The 16364-nt window shown below is 30.4% G+C and overlaps 4 protein-coding genes across 10 annotated transcripts in view; 3 read left to right on the top strand and 1 right to left on the bottom strand.

The window, feature by feature from the left end:
- LOC105460908 (mitogen-activated protein kinase 14B-like) overlaps window positions 1–2795 on the top strand; it is a 6271-nt gene extending 3476 nt beyond the window's left edge. The window contains exons 7-10 of one of the 2 annotated variants that reach the window (XM_011707402.1): window positions 1018–1097; window positions 1477–1555; window positions 1639–1812; window positions 1890–2795. In XM_011707402.1, the coding sequence (XP_011705704.1) occupies window positions 1018–1097; window positions 1477–1555; window positions 1639–1812; window positions 1890–1969 (413 nt within the window). In that variant the 3' untranslated portion in view covers window positions 1970–2795. Of the gene's footprint in view, window positions 1–327; window positions 408–1017; window positions 1098–1476; window positions 1556–1638; window positions 1813–1889 lie in introns of both variants that reach the window. The other variant, XM_011707401.1, reaches the window with a different exon arrangement.
- A 114-nt stretch (window positions 2796–2909) lies between these two features.
- LOC105460906 lies at window positions 2910–4855 on the top strand. Its single transcript, XM_011707400.1, has 6 exons — window positions 2910–3513; window positions 3705–3856; window positions 3942–4077; window positions 4168–4206; window positions 4302–4416; window positions 4481–4855. The coding sequence occupies exons 1-6, from the start codon at window positions 3172–3174 to the stop codon at window positions 4714–4716; spliced, it is 1020 nt and encodes a 339-aa protein (XP_011705702.1). The 5' UTR covers window positions 2910–3171; the 3' UTR covers window positions 4717–4855.
- Window positions 4856–5132: 277 nt separating this feature from the next.
- LOC105460905 lies at window positions 5133–9198 on the top strand. 6 transcript variants are annotated; one of them, XM_011707397.1, is made up of 9 exons: window positions 5134–5473; window positions 5595–5724; window positions 5904–6054; window positions 6152–6440; window positions 6554–6758; window positions 6861–7071; window positions 7288–7506; window positions 7602–7805; window positions 7945–9198. In XM_011707397.1, the coding sequence occupies exons 1-9, from the start codon at window positions 5271–5273 to the stop codon at window positions 8910–8912; spliced, it is 2580 nt and encodes an 859-aa protein (XP_011705699.1). In that variant the 5' UTR covers window positions 5134–5270; the 3' UTR covers window positions 8913–9198. The 6 variants fall into 6 exon arrangements, with proteins under 6 accessions (XP_011705701.1, XP_011705700.1, XP_011705697.1 ...); XM_011707399.1 differs by having other exon boundaries at window positions 5133–5473; window positions 6554–6927; window positions 7291–7506; XM_011707398.1 differs by having other exon boundaries at window positions 5133–5473; window positions 6554–6927.
- A 2002-nt stretch (window positions 9199–11200) lies between these two features.
- Window positions 11201–15847, bottom strand: LOC105460904 (trimeric intracellular cation channel type B). Its single transcript, XM_011707393.1, has 7 exons — window positions 15502–15847; window positions 12463–12619; window positions 12145–12240; window positions 11972–12060; window positions 11741–11828; window positions 11512–11632; window positions 11201–11416 (listed from the first exon to the last, which is right to left on the bottom strand). The coding sequence occupies exons 1-7, from the start codon at window positions 15620–15622 to the stop codon at window positions 11261–11263; spliced, it is 828 nt and encodes a 275-aa protein (XP_011705695.1). The 5' UTR covers window positions 15623–15847; the 3' UTR covers window positions 11201–11260.
- Between the last annotated feature and the right edge of the window lie 517 nt (window positions 15848–16364).

Genomic DNA, 16364 nt, shown 5'->3' with positions numbered 1-16364 from the left:
CCTTTAATAAATATGCTTTTTGCTAAGGATCTATTGTAACTGATATCCCATAGTTGCATTGAATTTTTTAATCTAACATAACTGCATATACATTATATTCTGCTTAACATGCTTTTAGAAAGCGATCTGCTTATACTTTGCATCATCAATCTAAAAAAATTGGCCGCAGAATTAGCATGAGTGAAATATAAAGATTCTGTAAATATAAAAATATTAATGACACTTAGAATATGTAACATATTGCTTTTGAAAATAGTAAAAGATATTTAACAAAGGGGATATTTAGTGTCTCCAAAGAAAAATATAGTGGAGCCTTAGCAAGAGCAGATATTCATCAACTGAATTTAATTATGGAAATTTTGGGTACTCCACGAGACGAGTTTATGAAAAAAATATCGTCAGAATCGGTAAGTTGTTTTAATTATTTTAGAGTAGTTACTTTATCTACTATAGCATGTGTGAAATGCACGTTTTATACATTTCACGTAAGATGTGAACTGTGCTTGATCTTTTTTCTTTCTCGTTAACATATGAAATAAATGATAAAAATGAATATTACATCTTGGCAAATTCTCAAGTTTAACATATTGCAATATTTCATTTTTAATATTCTAGTATAACAAATGATCTATACTTTGATAAACTATATTTATGGATAACATAATAATTAAAAGTAGTATGTATTTTTATATCATTACTAAATTCATAGAAAATTCAAGCAATATAAATTTCAAGATAATAATAGAAACTGTACATAGTATACATTAACAAGAAAATTTTAAATTTTATATGAATTTTATATATGCGAATATATATTGATTATTAAAGTTAAATCTTTTTTTTTTACATTTAACGTCTATTTAATTCACGCTGCTTCATAACAAATATGCAGCCTGCCTTAGATGCAATCACTTACAAGTTGTGGGAATGGTTTTATGTATTTAGTGTTAATAAGACTACTTTTTAATTGTTATTTAATTAATACTGCTTTTTCAAACATACCTTAACCATAAGCAGACATTGATCATCTAACACGAGTGTTAGTACTCTGTGGTACACCCACAGAAGAAACATTAAGCAAAATTACTAGCCAAGAGGTAAATTTATTTTTCAAGTCTACATACATATTAAACTTTATTAAGATTTAAAATTTAGTCATAAAATAATAGAAATATAAAAAAATAATAGAAATATAAAATAATAGAAATATAAATGTGTACTTTCAAAAAATAGCTTTTAAAATTTAAAATAATGATTATATTTATATTTTGTTTATATAATATTTTAGATTATAAATTTCATAATTTCGCTATTATAAAAAATATTTCTTTAACTTTTTGGAGATATATTTGAAGATAAATGTGTAAATGAATTTATATAGAGAAAGTATAATGCATACGTGTATAGAATATATATAGTTTATTTTGTAAAAAAATGATGGTATGATTTTCTGCCATAATTGAATTATTGTTACAGGCCAGGAATTATATTCAGAGTTTACCGCCGTTAAAGAAAAAGAATTTTAAAGATGTATTTCGTGGAGCTAATCCTTTAGGTAAATAAAAAAAATTTCTGACCTCTTACGTTTGAGATACCTGCCGAATGATGCATATAGAATCATATTGAATTTTTGTTTAGCTATTGATTTGCTGGAACTGATGTTGGAATTGGATGCAGAAAAGAGGATCACAGCGGAACAGGCTTTAGCACATCCGTACCTTGCACAATATGCAGATCCAACAGACGAGCCCGTTTCTCTACCATACGACCAGAGTTTCGAGGATATGGATCTTCCAGTAGAGAAATGGAAAGGTAACGCATTTTACTAATGCTTAATTTTAACTTAAAGCATTATCACATTGTGGATAATTGAATATTTTGACTTGTAGAACTTGTGTACCATGAGGTCGTAAACTTCGTCCCACAGCAGCTACCTACATTGTCTTCGACAATTGAAACGACTTCTTAAGTGCTTCTTAAGAATAGTTATTAACGCGCGCGTAATATATATTTAAGCACAGTAAGATACAATAATATAGATTAACAGAGAATCATGAGTGAAAGATATATACATATATAATTGTTATACACAAAAAAATTGAAAAAAAAATACTGTATATAATTTATAAATAACGTAGTATACGTAGCATAGTTGATTAGTCGAGCTAATCTGTCCAGAAGATAGGATATATATTTTTGTCGAAAAGAAAACTAAACCCTGCTATTTAACTATTGCGTAATTCGGTTATCAATTGATTATCAGTAATGTCTATTACACAATAATTCTGTTGTGTATAAATTTTTTATAGTTCTTTTATCAAATATCATTTCTTTTAGTCCGTGAAAGAAATTATCATGCAATTAATTGTTTTTATAAAATAATCGATTATTATCATATATAAATTATGATGAACCTTGCCATATAATACAATCAAAGTAAGTAGTATCAGATATATTAGATGTAGTTTTAAACACCTAATAATAATATTGCAATTGTAGTACTTATTATTTTTTAATCGTGCTACTAAATCAAAAAAATGCAATATATTTCTATAAACTATAAATCCGCCCGCGTTTGTGCAAACTTAACAAGGTGACCAATATTCGCTGAAATTAAGAAAAATGCAAAATTCCTACTGCAATAGGAAAAACATAAATTGTAGCAATAAAGTGGAATTGAATATAGCATTTTATTGTAAATTAGGAAATGCATACTTGATGAACAGCAAAGAATTGCCATGTAAACATAATTGATTATAAAATTTACAAAAAAATAAATGTACAATTTATATTTATACTGCTAATGTGTGATATGAAAAAGAAAATATGTATGAAGATATATTTGAAATTGATAAGTGAGATTTAATACTTTATTCTTCCCTTCCAAACCTTTCATTTATTTTTTAATATACCATGTATCATTCATCTTTTTCTTCTATTTCTAAATTTCTGTGTATTTGTAATCGATCAGTACAATGAACAGGCGTATTGTAACGTTTGTGATACATTTTCTTTGGCAGCCACACACGCTCCTCAAAAATTATCAACTAAATGCAAATTTTGTGTCTAAGCTTGCGTTTAAATATATTTTTTAATATATTTTCTTGATGCTACTAATGAAAAAGGTTAAATAACCTAATTGATTTATCATAAAATATATAATTTTTTAATATGCCAAATGCATGGACTGAGGATGACACTGAGAAATTAATAGCACTTTATGGACAATATCAATGCTTGTGGAACCGATTCCATCCCGAGTTCAATAACAAATCATTGCGTTACGAAGCGTACAAGGAGATAAAAGACTCGATTAATATTCCTGGGTTAACAATATGTGCTTGCATTAAGAGGATCGCGAAAGTAAAGAAGGAGTACTGTTATGAGCTATCAAAAATCGCTGCGGCTATATGCTGCGAAAAATTATACGCGCCAAAAGTGAAATGGTTTAAGAGAATGCATGTGCTCTTCTTTCCGTACATGCCAATATCTCATTATAATAATTTCAAAAAGGTATGCTGCAGCAGAATAATATATATGAGAAATAATTATACAGTTTGATTGCTAAATTAGACTTAATAAATACTAGTAATTATATAATCGTAAATATCATTGGCTTTTAATATCATTATTGTAAGTTTAATCAATGTTTTGTCCATGTCGTTTTTATATCTATATGATATATGTCAGTAATATATTTGCAGCAAGATAACACCTATCAAAAATTCGATGATAGCAGTATTCAAAATAAATTTTTACATTCATCTTTCGAGGAGTCAAAGAGCAAACAGATTTGCTCCAATAATACCTGCGGAACGTGTGATCTCCAAGAGATCGAGTTGTGCTTGAAATTGAGGTCATTTACTATTTATACATTTTGCGTATAACTCTAAAAAAAAAAACATAAAATAAAATTACAATAATATATTTTTCAAGTGCAGAGATACCGCTCATTCTGCTCCGAAATTGCAAGATACTCTCGTCCCTTCTGCAAGATCAATCCAAATGGTTGATGTAGCGACAGAAACGAGTAATGGTATTATCGTAGAACACGAAACGCATACGGATTTGCTTCATGTTAGAAACGAATACGAGAGACATATTAAATAAGTATAAGATACAGATACTTTCAGATTATATTGTTATAATGTTGTAATGTTGATATAGGAGCGAAAATACGTCGCAGGTGACAATAAAGGGAAAAAGGTTTATATGTACTAAATAACAGCGAGTAATTAATAATATTTATTTTTCAAAAGGAAAGGAGGAAAAGAATATACTTATAAAATCTTTTGTAACAGGATCGTTCTACGTGTACAGATGATATTCCTACAGAAGTGTATGGCAGAAGAAACATTGATAACTTTGATATATTCGGGAAGAGCATAGCGTTCCAATTGCGGACTATTGATATTCGTAAGTGAAAAATCTGTTAATTGTAGGGAATAATTGTTATCGAATTAGCATAATTTGTTTTTAGACACTGCTGTGGAATTGGAAAAGGAAATACAAAATTTGATGACAAAAGCGCGATTAAAAATCTTAGAATCTAAGCTAACGTGTCAAAGTAGCAGCTCAATTTGCTGTTGTGATTGTAATGATGACTGTCAAGTAATGTGTAAAGATGAAACTTGTAGCTGTGGTCTAACATTAAAGGAATGTTTATTACTTGCTAAAATTAAAGAAAATATGGATTATGGATTTTGTTACAAATAATAGGCGAAAGAAGGAAAGAAATCTTAGCAATATTGAAATACTAACGCGTGTTTGCAATCAATCTTTTTAAGTTTATAATTTAAAACTAGGTTTATATATGAGAGTGATATATATATTGATAGAAAATAAATTTTCTAGTAAATTAATAATAAATATATATGGTAACATAAAATAAAAACAATAAAAATATTAATAAAAAATGCAAATAATATCTTTTTTGCTGACAATATTTTTATTAATGTGTAGAAAAAGTATTTTGTAAGAAATATTTAAGTAAATAATTATAAAGTAATTATATTATATTAATTAGTAAATTGTATTATATTAATTAGTATTAATTAACATATTAATTAGTAAATTGATTATACTGATTATTTATTATTTAATTCAAACAGAAAACTCATATATCGAATATTGATATAAATAGATATATTCACTTAAAATTGTATAAAGAATTGCAGTTTCCTTCATGTGATTGTCATGCAAAATTGTACAAGTTTTCTGTTCGTAGAATATGTAAAGCTTCCGTATTGTTGTTGATGAAATAAATAATTATGTCTTTTAAGTGGAACGACTATTCCACTCTAGTTTTTTTAAATGCATACCGAAAGCACCAATGTCTTTGGAATCTGCATTATGTGAAATATTACGACTGTTTAGCCAAAAATGATGCACTGAAGAATATCATTAAAGAACTTAATATACCAAAATTGAACATATCCGATTGTCTAGAACAGATTAAAGTGATAAGAAAAAAGTAAAAGCAATAAGAGAGAAAGATAAATGATAGAAATTTTTATTTATTTTACAAAAAGATTTATATGCGAGTTTTACTCATCTAGATTGAGTCACTTTTAAAAGTGTTACTCTTATCTTAGATACGGGCGAGAGCAAACAAGAGTTATCAAGGGATTTCAATCGGGCAAACCATACAAATCTCCTTATGCTTGGTTTCCTGTAATAGCTGAAATGTTAACACAGGTGATTGACGATGAAGGCAAGTTACAGGTAAAATATGCAATATAATTTAGATGTACGTATAATTCACGCAAGGGATACATTTTGCATTAATTATTTCAAGAAGGATATGTTATCATTTTTTTTAAATTTTTATGAATTGGATTTAAATGAAATTACATCAACACTAAAGGGTTAAATAATTTAATAAACTATATTATTATGGACAGAATGGAATGGAAGTAGAAACAATATCTCCTGTAAAAGATTGCATTACAACACCATACGACAAATATAAAAATATATTTAACTTTCCTTGCATGCAAGAAAGGCAAGATCATAAGACAAAACCAAGAAAAAACACTAAATTTACAAAAACTGGTAAAGAAATATTTAAGAAGTAATCATATCTGTTTTAAATTTGCTGTTATTAAATGTTAAATTTATTTATTGCATTCAAATGCACTATGTATGTCAGGGAATTTTGATATATTAGGTCGTAAAAGCGAAGGGCAGAATGACGCGCAATTGCTGCAGTGTCCATCCTGTGGTTGGGAAGATATAAAACCTGACAGATTGGATATACCTGCCAAAAAAGCTTATAAAAAAATAAAATCATTGGATACCACGGTTCCTTGTCCAGAATATTCTAATTTAGCGAATAAACCTTACGAAAGATACAAGGCACATCGAATAGGAGATACCATATACCAAGGAAAATACAATAATATAATTCCATGTCCAAGCTTTCCTAGCAGATTATCAAGGTATACAGGCTATTCTGCAAACATATTAACAACTCACACATACTGTTCGCAAGGCACTCGTAATTACATAAATCAACAGACAACACCGATAACAATTGTTACGTCCCGTCCAGACCAAAATTCTGTACGAGAGAAACGCAATTATCAAGCGAACAATTATTTCCGGAAAGACGAGCAAAGGAAGCAGGGACGAGAGACGGGCAACGCGATAAGAGAATACAAAACACAGTTTGCGTGTCGAAAACTGTTAGACGAAAATGCTGCAGAAAGATCCAAACTAAACCTTTGACATCTCAGGACGAGTTAAAGCAAGCAGCAGTAAATACTATAAAACAATTGTGTGATAAGGAGATTCAAAATACCATCTGTACGAGTTTAACAAATGATTGCCAAGCTTCTCAAAAGTATTCTTCGACACAGGAACTAAAGCAAAATGATGCGAATATTGTGGAATGCCCTGCTAACGATGCTATGCGAAATACCATTGGTATTAAATTAAAAGTAGAAGGCTCTATGCCGAATTCTATATTAATAACTACCGACGGAAATGATTTGCCACTGATACAAAGAGATTTAAAGGAACTGACAACTAACAAATGTCAAAAAGATATTGATAATTATGATGTGAAAGGTTTTAAATCTCAAGATATATATTGTCAATTAAATTATTTCAAATTAAATTTTTCTTCTTCAAATATTTAACTATTAATCTTATTAATACAAGTAGTGCGATTTGCTTAATTGAAGAAAAATATAAATATAAATGGTTTATTAATCTACTTTATTTTTCTTAAGAAGCGGAAAAATATTTATAAATATCTTATTAATCTACTTTTTTTTCCTTAAGAAGCGGAAAAAACTCGTCTTGCGTTAGATGATAAGAAACTCGTTGAGAATGAAGTTTGTTTTAAAGAAACTTGCTCTCACGACGTAATAGAGATTATCAAACACAATTCTGCAGTAATGCAAGCTTTACTTCAATGCTTGGAAAAAGTAGTGCAAGAAAGAACAAAAATTTGTTCCGTTACGTCGCTATTATCAAAGAGACATAACGTAAATTCTAATTGTAAGTAATGATTATTCTTTATAACAATGTATAGATTTAATTTATTCTATGATTGTACATATAATTCGGTGTATATATAACATTTTTTTACACAGCTTCCGAGATGACTGTTTGTGAGCAAATTCCGTATAAATTTACAAAGGAGAACACACATCTTGACACTAGCTCTTCTGTTGATCTAGAAAGCTTAAATTGTTCATCGTGTTTGGAAAAAACGGAGAAAGATGACATCATAACAATGGTTACCAAAACTTTCCTGGATCTAATGAAACATGCTCTTGTACAGAATGATAAAAATGGTAGGTATTTTTGAACCTTTTTTTTGAAATAATAAATTTTATATATAATTAATGTATGTAATGTATTAAGGGGACTAATTGTATATTAAAAAAGAGTAAATTAATGTATATTAAAGTTGTTTATTGTGATCTTCTTCAGTGCGAAAAGGCTGTGTAAGGAAGGAAGATGCGATTAATACGTTTATCGTTTTAAGTAAAATAAAAGAATGTGCGGATGAAATTTTGAAGATATACACGCTCGTGGATTGTTCGAAGAGGCAGTTATTAAATAAATTTTATCGCACATTAAAATCGAAGAGTAAATGTGCGTGCTCCTCGAAGCAAGACTCTGCTTTAAATTCGATTCAGGCTCAAGGTGCCAAAGAGGATGCCGTGGATCAGTTCGCAGCCTCTTATGCAGACTCGAAAGACATAGAAGTACTGTATGGACCCTCCACGTCGAAAACTAGAGACCACAGTCTCTCGGAAAATGGCACTACCTATGCAGAGACAGTGATGGAGGATAAAGATGTTACCGCGCGTACGGAGAACCACGACGTCGGTTTGAATGCAGCGTCACTGTCGCGGATTCAACCGCTTCGCGATTCGGAAACTCAATATACCCCGAGTCAATTGCAAGACGCGGGTATCGTAACCGATCGCAGTTTTGAGGAGAGGATAAGCGTGGCCACTCAAAATCGCGAGCCTATTTCGATTCGCGTAATCAAGTCTAATAATAGCGAGGGTATTCTAAAATTGGACAAGGAGACATGCGTCCGCGATGCCCACGTTCTATGGAACGCCGATAAGTGGTCGAGAAACACGTATCAGAAGTATTCAGTTAGAGAATATTACGATGAACTGTCACACCCTGGCATTTCTCACGTGCGCGAGAAAGAGGTGAATTCTATAGACTACCGTACGTTTCTTTTGTCGAACGGGAATCATAGATACAACAAAGGATACAGAAGGTCATTGCCGTGCAATCGCAACTGGGCTAGAGGGAATATTCCAAATCTTGGATTATCGTTGAGTCAACGTGTTTCCCGAATTCCATCGTATACGAAATCACGCAAATATGTACGGAGAAGGACCGATTTGTATAGAATGTCACAGTCATATGTATAAGCGGTACTTTTAATTCGTGTGAACGCATTATGATTTCAACGTGAAATATATCATACAAATAAATTTTACAGTTCGACAATTAGTCTTCTGTCAAGGTAATTGAATAAATTACGATTTTTAATTCAAATCTCATTTTATTACATGAAAATGTACAATATTTTCACAATTAGAATGGACATTCCTAATTGTAAAAGGATACATATCTGTTGAGAAGAATTAAAGCAAACTCTCACGTATGTGATATATATAGTATCAATATTTAAATTTAATAAAATAGTATAAAAGAGACATTTTTCTCATATTGTTCGTTTTTACATACATGTGTATATAGTTTTAATGCCTTATATATTTCATTTCTTATAGGATTTACAAATCAATAATACAATAATTTAAGTAATGACATTAATCAGATGTCCATTATTTAACTTGAGAACATTCATTTCTTCTTTATGTAAAAGTATGATATAATGAATAAATAAATAAAACAATTCCGTTAATTTTAGATGCACGCTACAAATTGCTATAACAAATATGTTCTAACATATATATACTTACATAATAGTGAAAATTGCATATTGTACTACAAATAACTTGATAACAAATTTTAAAATCAGGTAATAAGCCTAATAAGTTACGTAAGATGTACTATCAAAAATTGGCAAAAAATAATAATTCTGATGCCTGCTAATTAAATCAGTATATCTTATCGTTCATGACGATAACAATTCAGATTAAAGATAAATAATTCGCAAATAATGTTGTCTTTATAAATAATAAATGAGAACGAAGTTCTACATGGACATTTGCAAAATTTTTTCCGTTTATTTAAAAGTGCACAATGAAAAAAATGATAGGTATGATATATATATATATATATATATATATATATATATATACATATATGTGTGTGTGTGTGTGTGTGTGTTCAAAAATTCAACCGACAAACTTAAAAACTTTCAAAAATTGTCGGGAGCACCAAAAGAACGATTTTTTGCAAATGGATCTAAGGTCGGAAGTGTGTCGTTACACCTCTACGGCAGACAGAGTTCGAAAAATATCTCAAAAAATATAAGTTGTAGAATAAAGATCTTTTTACACCCTACAACTATTATCTAAAACAATTTTTTTATAAAAAAAACTTATATTTTTTTAGATATTTCGAGGTCCGACCTTTTTCGAATACTGTCTGCCGTAGCGGTGTAACAACACGCTTTCGATCTTAGGTCCATTTGCAGAAAATGATCCTTTTGATGTCCCTGACAATCTCTGAAAATTTGTCGGTTGAATTTTCGAACACTCTGTATACTATATGTATATATATCGGTTGTTTTACATCAATTAAATAACATTGTAATTTTTATAAGACACACTTTTTAAAAATCCAATATAAGTTTCACTCTTAAAGTATGTATGTATGTGTACATATATATATGTATACATACACATATAAGTATTGTACTTCTCTTCAATATTTGAGGATTTATTAAGAGTCACATAACTCTTATTATCTGACTAGCTTTAAATAGTTTTATTTCATCATTAATAAGTAGTCAATGCTCGCTTGTAACGAAATTATAAGATGTTTTATTAGAAAAAGAAATAAGATTTGATTTGTTTCGATATATTTGCGTTTTGCAATATTTGAAGATGTATATCATGTTTACCACGGTTGGGAAATAACGCGTTGCTTGTAACGTCGTTACCATTTTCGTTACTTTTTTCCAATAAGTATAAAAAAGTATTAAAAAAGTTAACGATGAAAGTAACAGCAAATTTGTTACCATTATTGTAACAATGTTATTGTTATAAATGAAAAAAATAATAACGATAACATCATAACATTTTTACAGTAATGGTAACAATTGTAACAAATTTGCTGTTATTTTTATAGTTGCTTTTATACTTTTATTTTTTTATTTTGCAATATATTTTTAATTTTTTGGAAAATATTTTGTACTCTTCTCTTTTAAGATCCGATAGTTACTATAACTATTGAAAATCTATAATTCACATTACTAATACTATAAATTTTCAGTATTAATAGTGATTATTAGAATGCATTCTTAATAATGACATTAAAAACAATAAATTTAATCTAACTTTTTATAAAAATAAATAATATAATGAAAAGCTTGCTCTATGTACAAACTAGTTTACAAAATTTAAAGTTTTAATATTTATTATTACTTACATTTAATAATTATCAAATAATATAAATTTAAAATCAAATTAAACTCATTTTAGTATTATAAAAAAATAACGAAAAAGTAACGAATCGTTATCTTTTAAGTAACAGTAACGCGTTACTTTTTTAAGGTACCGTTCCCAACTCTGGTATTTATTATTATTTAATTTGCTTTTTTTGCATCCGCTTTCTCGTCTTTAACTTGACCACGACCCAACAATTTAGCCAGCGAGTCCCAAATTCCTCCCAGGAATAAGGCGCAGAACAAATTTTCAAACGGTACAAATGGATCGTGAATGCCAAGCAAAATTGATGATAACTAAAAAAAAAACGATAATTGTCATTAATATTATCTTACTTTACGCATGATAAATGTATAAATTTAAGGATTTATTTCAAGATGTAAAACTTTACCTTGAAATAAACGAAGAAGATGACAATGCCGAAGTACACAAGAGCATGAGGTGCAGAAATGAGATCAGTCTTTTTGTCTAGCACAAAAATAATTGATGCAACCATGGATGCTTTTGTGGCGCTGTAAAAAAATTATTCGTTATCATTACATTTATTTGTTGGTTAAAAACATGATAATAGATTATAAATTTAAGCATTTGTTCATATAAACATTATAAATTTTACGTACAAACTGGGTTGCATGAATTCCATCGCAGTCGGTGTCCATACGCCACGTATAAGACGCTCAAACAATTTTGTAAATCCAGCTGCGTTACCTGTATAAATGTTACAATTGCAATGTTATAATGCGTTTAACTGTTAAATATATTAATCTATTTTATAGCGTGCGTTTACATGTATATTCATATTTTAGTTGTGAAAAAATAATGTAACATATATTCCATATCTTATGACCAACCTTTGAGCGTTCCAATCAATATCATAATAAGATATGCATTTGGATAAAGTTTTCCTGCGTGAGTCACTCCATCGTACACCTTTTTACACCTATAAAAAAAAATAACATAGACAATTTAATTTATACGCACGATTTGGACGTCTTATTTTTTTTGTAAGGAATATTTAACTTGCCTGTAAATTTCTTTCATAGCAGAACATACTATTTTTACTGGTAAAAATTTGGCTACTTTATAACCAATGTCGAACGGTGTGTAAAATATCACATACCTGAAACATTTAAAACGGTTTCCTTTTAATAATACAAGTTATTCTATTTAATATTTAAAATCAATAAAAATTTTTATTGATATAATTAATTTCTTTAAATTTTAAAAACAGGATTCTGTAATCATTTTTTGAGTAATTTCCGTGAAGTTGATATAATCGCAAATAAATAATAGAGTTTACAAAACACAAAGCGATACAACGGGCTACACAGGTATTACTAACCACACAATAGTTGCAACTACCACTTGTGGTGTATTTTTCAAAGGTGCAAGAATTGGTTCTCCTAATAATCCATTGCACAGCATACCGCTTGCAAAAACGACCAACATTGTAGACAGCCAACATGATAAAGGATGTTTACGAGAAAATGCTTGTGCACCTGAATATATAAGATCATAATTGTTACACATTATTTGCGAAAAATCTAACTATATGTAGAATTAAATTTTCTGACATCTATTATTATTTATAACAGCGTATATTTTAAATTCAAATTAATATAAAGAAGCTATAAGAACTATGAGAGGATCGAAACGTTTGTTATATTAAATAATAAATCCAAGAATTTTTGCACGAACATCTAGCGTTAGCTATTATAGCCCTTTCATGTTAATTTGAATCTTGAATTTTCTTAGGCTTTGTAAATTAAGATTTTTAAATAAAAAATTAAAAGACATAATTATCTAAAATTATATATACATTATGGTATAATTTAGGACAAAGAATCATTTGTAAAATAATCATTTTAGAAAACATTTTTACCGTAAATTTTTGAGCTATATATGTAATAGACATTAGACTTTATTACAGTGTGGAATGTTGAAGATACAGATTGATTGAGATAAGTCAGTTATAGAGAATCCATACAAGTATAACACATTCCATTTATGCGAACAAAGATGTGCGAGCTACTATCAATAAAAATAATGAAACATTCGTCGATACAAATTATGAAATACTTTAAGCTTAAAGGATTTAACATTTTAAAGAAACCATAAGTTTCTGTTTGTTTTTAATCTTATACTCTTCATTAGAAAGTTAGTTTAAAATCTATTTTTTAAAGAAATCAGATTTTTCTTAATACTGACTTAATGCTAAATTAATTAAAAATAAATACTATAAAAGTGAAGAAAAAAAAAAGAATGATTGCTCCTGTTCTTATTTATTACTATTTTAAGATATCTGTAATTTTATCCAAATCAAAAAGCAAAACAATTTCTTTATAAAATAATCCAATTCAAATTTTATATTATAAATTTAATAGTAGCAATTTATAATAGAAAAAGGAAGGTTTAATAAATAGATAATCTTTTATTAAATTGGCAAAGAGCATATCTTAGAGAAGTTGCTTCCGAAAGTGCCTTTATTTTGAATACTTCTAGCTCTGTGCGAGCACGGTGCATACTGAAATAGATTAGCTGGGTTGTCTGTGTCATTGCCTTGAGATAGAATTATATGATAATTGTGCCAGAGACACAAAATCAGCTCTTGATCACTTTTGGTCTTGGTATGCTCCTTAATAATATATTACTTTTATCTCTATTTGTATTATATTTTGTTATCATTTATCATGCTCTCTTTATCATGCTTCTCAAACAAATACAAGCTGTCAATTGAAAAGTTGTGGAAACCACAAGTTGTGTCATTTTGTATAATAAAAATGGAACAAGAATGAAATAAATCACTATTCTATAGAAGAAATCAGTTCTATTTATTGTATTAACACATAGTATAAAAAAAATTTATAAATTTGAGAAAATTAATATTATAAAGAAATTGAATATTCAACTCGTTGGATAGCACATGGTATTCCTAGAAAACCTTGAAGACCATGAATAGTCACTTTTGTGAGAACAATTTAATTGGAATACTTTGAAAAGACAATTCTAGTTTTTAGGGTACATATCTATTCTAAATAATTTTAGTTTTGCTAGAATACACATTTAATAGTTTTCGAAACTCTTGAAATTTTCAAATGCCTTGTTTTTGAAAGCTTTGATTATTGTGTAAGTTAGAATGGTTATTTCGAAGATACATGATATTAAAAATTTTTTAATGTATGACCTATGCAAATGTTGAATTGTTGTCCTTTTCATAATATTTATTTTTACAAGTTTATATATATCTATATATATCTATATATATAAACTTAACTAAATATATATATATATATATATATATATATATATTTCTTTTAGAGTTAAATAATTTCTTTTTAAACTGAACAGAGTTAATCAACTATTTAAAATTTTATTTAACAAAAAAGAGATTAAAAATGATTTAAGTTCGAAATTTATTATTACACATTTGTATAAATATTAGATATAAAAATAAAATATTAGAGTTTTGTTTCATTCTGTTCATTTATTACAGAATAACCGCATTTTCCAATAATCTCTAGATATTGAAATAACTCTTCAATTATGCAACAGCGATTACGGCGTGCAATCAGACAAGAAATAATACGCGAGGTAGTGTTACGTAAACGAGAGAATTTTCGCGTTGTCGTTAGCGTGTATAATTCGATCTGCGAATTACACTCATCGAGGACGTCTGAAAACAGACGTGGTTGATTATTGTGTGTCACAGCAGTCTTCTACAATTTCGTGAAACGACGGATGGACAGATATCTCTCGCCTCGATTCTGTTATCAACATTACGCAATAACATTACGCTTAGTTTGCCGCGTTTTTCGCGAAACTCCGGGGAATAAGTACAGTCCTTCATTACTTATCAGTCCTTCGTTGTTTGCCGGTCATTATTTATTCAGAATAATTCAGATTATTTCAGAGCTTCAGCGAAATGTCTGAAGGCAGCGTAGCGCGTAGCTTGTCGATCCCGTCCTCGACGTGGGACATTTTTTTTTACTTTCTGGCGCTCATGAGATCGCAGCTGGGACCTCGCCGGCTGTGCCTCGCGTTAGAAAATTCGACGGAATGAGCGAAAACGCGAGGTAAAGAGTGGTAAAGAGAGGGAGAGGGGAAGGGGGGGAGACAGAGAGGGGGAGAGAGAGAGAAATCACGTCCGTAAATATAAGATTTCGGGAGAGCGTGGGACGCGGTCGCGCCACCGCCGTCCGGTGTCACGGGAATAGCGAGGTCACGGGGAAGCTGCTCCACGGAGAGTCAGAGAGCGGTCGCGCCGCGCCGCCGGAGACGCGCCGGGGAGCGGAGCGAAGCGGCGCGGCGCGTCGCGACGTCGAGGGAGCGTTACAAATTTAGAAACGCGGCCGGCCGCGGCGCGGCGACGCCTAAGTCTCACCGGGTCCTAGATCGTCCCTGACGTGCAGCGCGCACAGCACGCAGTGCGCTATGTCGAAGTACGGGAACATTTTCAGCTTGATGACCTGGTTGGCCATGTCCAGGAACGCCTCGGGATCCATGGTCGTACGGGGTTAGCTCGCTCGCTCGCTCGCCTGGCACCTATGTAATCGCACGACGTATCCCACGACGCGTATCACACGACACACCACGGCACGCACCTCGCGCGAGCACCACGACGCGTTAAATGCCTCCCTCGATTTCGCCGATTCAAACGCTCGCGACCGAGCGCCCGCGAGCGACGCCAGCTACGCGCTGTCTGCTACCGTCCCGTCGTCTGCTACTGACTAACCCAACCTCGCGCCGCGGTCGACGGAGATTTGTGAGGGAAAAAAAGGACAACACGATTTCTTGCCTTGCCGATCAGGTAGAGTGCCCGCGCAGCAGGGTTGTTGTTTCTTGAATTGCGTGCAGATGGCGAGGAAACACTGCGAGTACCTTAAGATTTCTGCATTGCCGATATAATAGTATACACTATACACATACATACATATATGTATAGACAAAATAAAATTTCTATATGTATTCTCGACTTTACTCATTTTATATCTACTTTATTTGCAGAAAGAATTTTGTTAAAAATTAAAATTTTAATGAAAAAATATAGACAATGAGGAAAGATTTAAAGCAGGGGTCGGTAAAATAACTGATACAACTTATTTAAAATAACAAATACAAAATAGATTCCAGAAACTTATTTAAAATAAAAGATCGCAGAGGTCAATAAAAAACTGATACGACTTATTTAAAATAAAAATATAAAATAGATATCAAAAATATATTTAAAATATTAAATAAGAAATA

Source organism: Wasmannia auropunctata, unplaced genomic scaffold (genome assembly GCF_000956235.1).
Source record: "Wasmannia auropunctata unplaced genomic scaffold, wasmannia.A_1.0 LD313847.1, whole genome shotgun sequence".
NCBI classification, from domain to species: domain Eukaryota; kingdom Metazoa; phylum Arthropoda; class Insecta; order Hymenoptera; family Formicidae; genus Wasmannia; species Wasmannia auropunctata.
The sequence above is the reverse complement of the archived record's forward strand: the minus strand, read 5'-3'. Positions and strand labels throughout refer to the sequence as shown.

What these genes read in the sequence shown, in the direction of transcription:
- LOC105460904 (XM_011707393.1), bottom strand. Translation starts at nt 15,622, where the DNA reads ATGGATCCCGAGGCGTTCCTGGACATGGCCAACCAGGTCATCAAGCTG. An exon ending in GCTATGAAAGAAATTTACAG is followed by an intron (nt 12,061 to 12,144) that starts GCAAGTTAAATA and finishes TTTTTTTTATAG; the next exon opens with GTGTAAAAAGGTGTACGATG. An exon ending in GAATTCATGCAACCCAGTTT is followed by an intron (nt 11,633 to 11,740) that starts GTACGTAAAATT and finishes ATTTTTTTACAG; the next exon opens with CGCCACAAAAGCATCCATGG.
- LOC105460905 (XM_011707394.1), top strand. Translation starts at nt 5,271, where the DNA reads ATGTCTTTTAAGTGGAACGACTATTCCACTCTAGTTTTTTTAAATGCA. An exon ending in CACTAAATTTACAAAAACTG is followed by an intron (nt 6,055 to 6,151) that starts GTAAAGAAATAT and finishes TATGTATGTCAG; the next exon opens with GGAATTTTGATATATTAGGT. An exon ending in ACATAACGTAAATTCTAATT is followed by an intron (nt 7,507 to 7,601) that starts GTAAGTAATGAT and finishes TTTTTTACACAG; the next exon opens with CTTCCGAGATGACTGTTTGT.
- LOC105460906 (XM_011707400.1), top strand. Translation starts at nt 3,172, where the DNA reads ATGCCAAATGCATGGACTGAGGATGACACTGAGAAATTAATAGCACTT. An exon ending in CGCATACGGATTTGCTTCAT is followed by an intron (nt 4,078 to 4,167) that starts GTTAGAAACGAA and finishes ATGTTGATATAG; the next exon opens with GAGCGAAAATACGTCGCAGG. An exon ending in ATTGCGGACTATTGATATTC is followed by an intron (nt 4,417 to 4,480) that starts GTAAGTGAAAAA and finishes ATTTGTTTTTAG; the next exon opens with ACACTGCTGTGGAATTGGAA.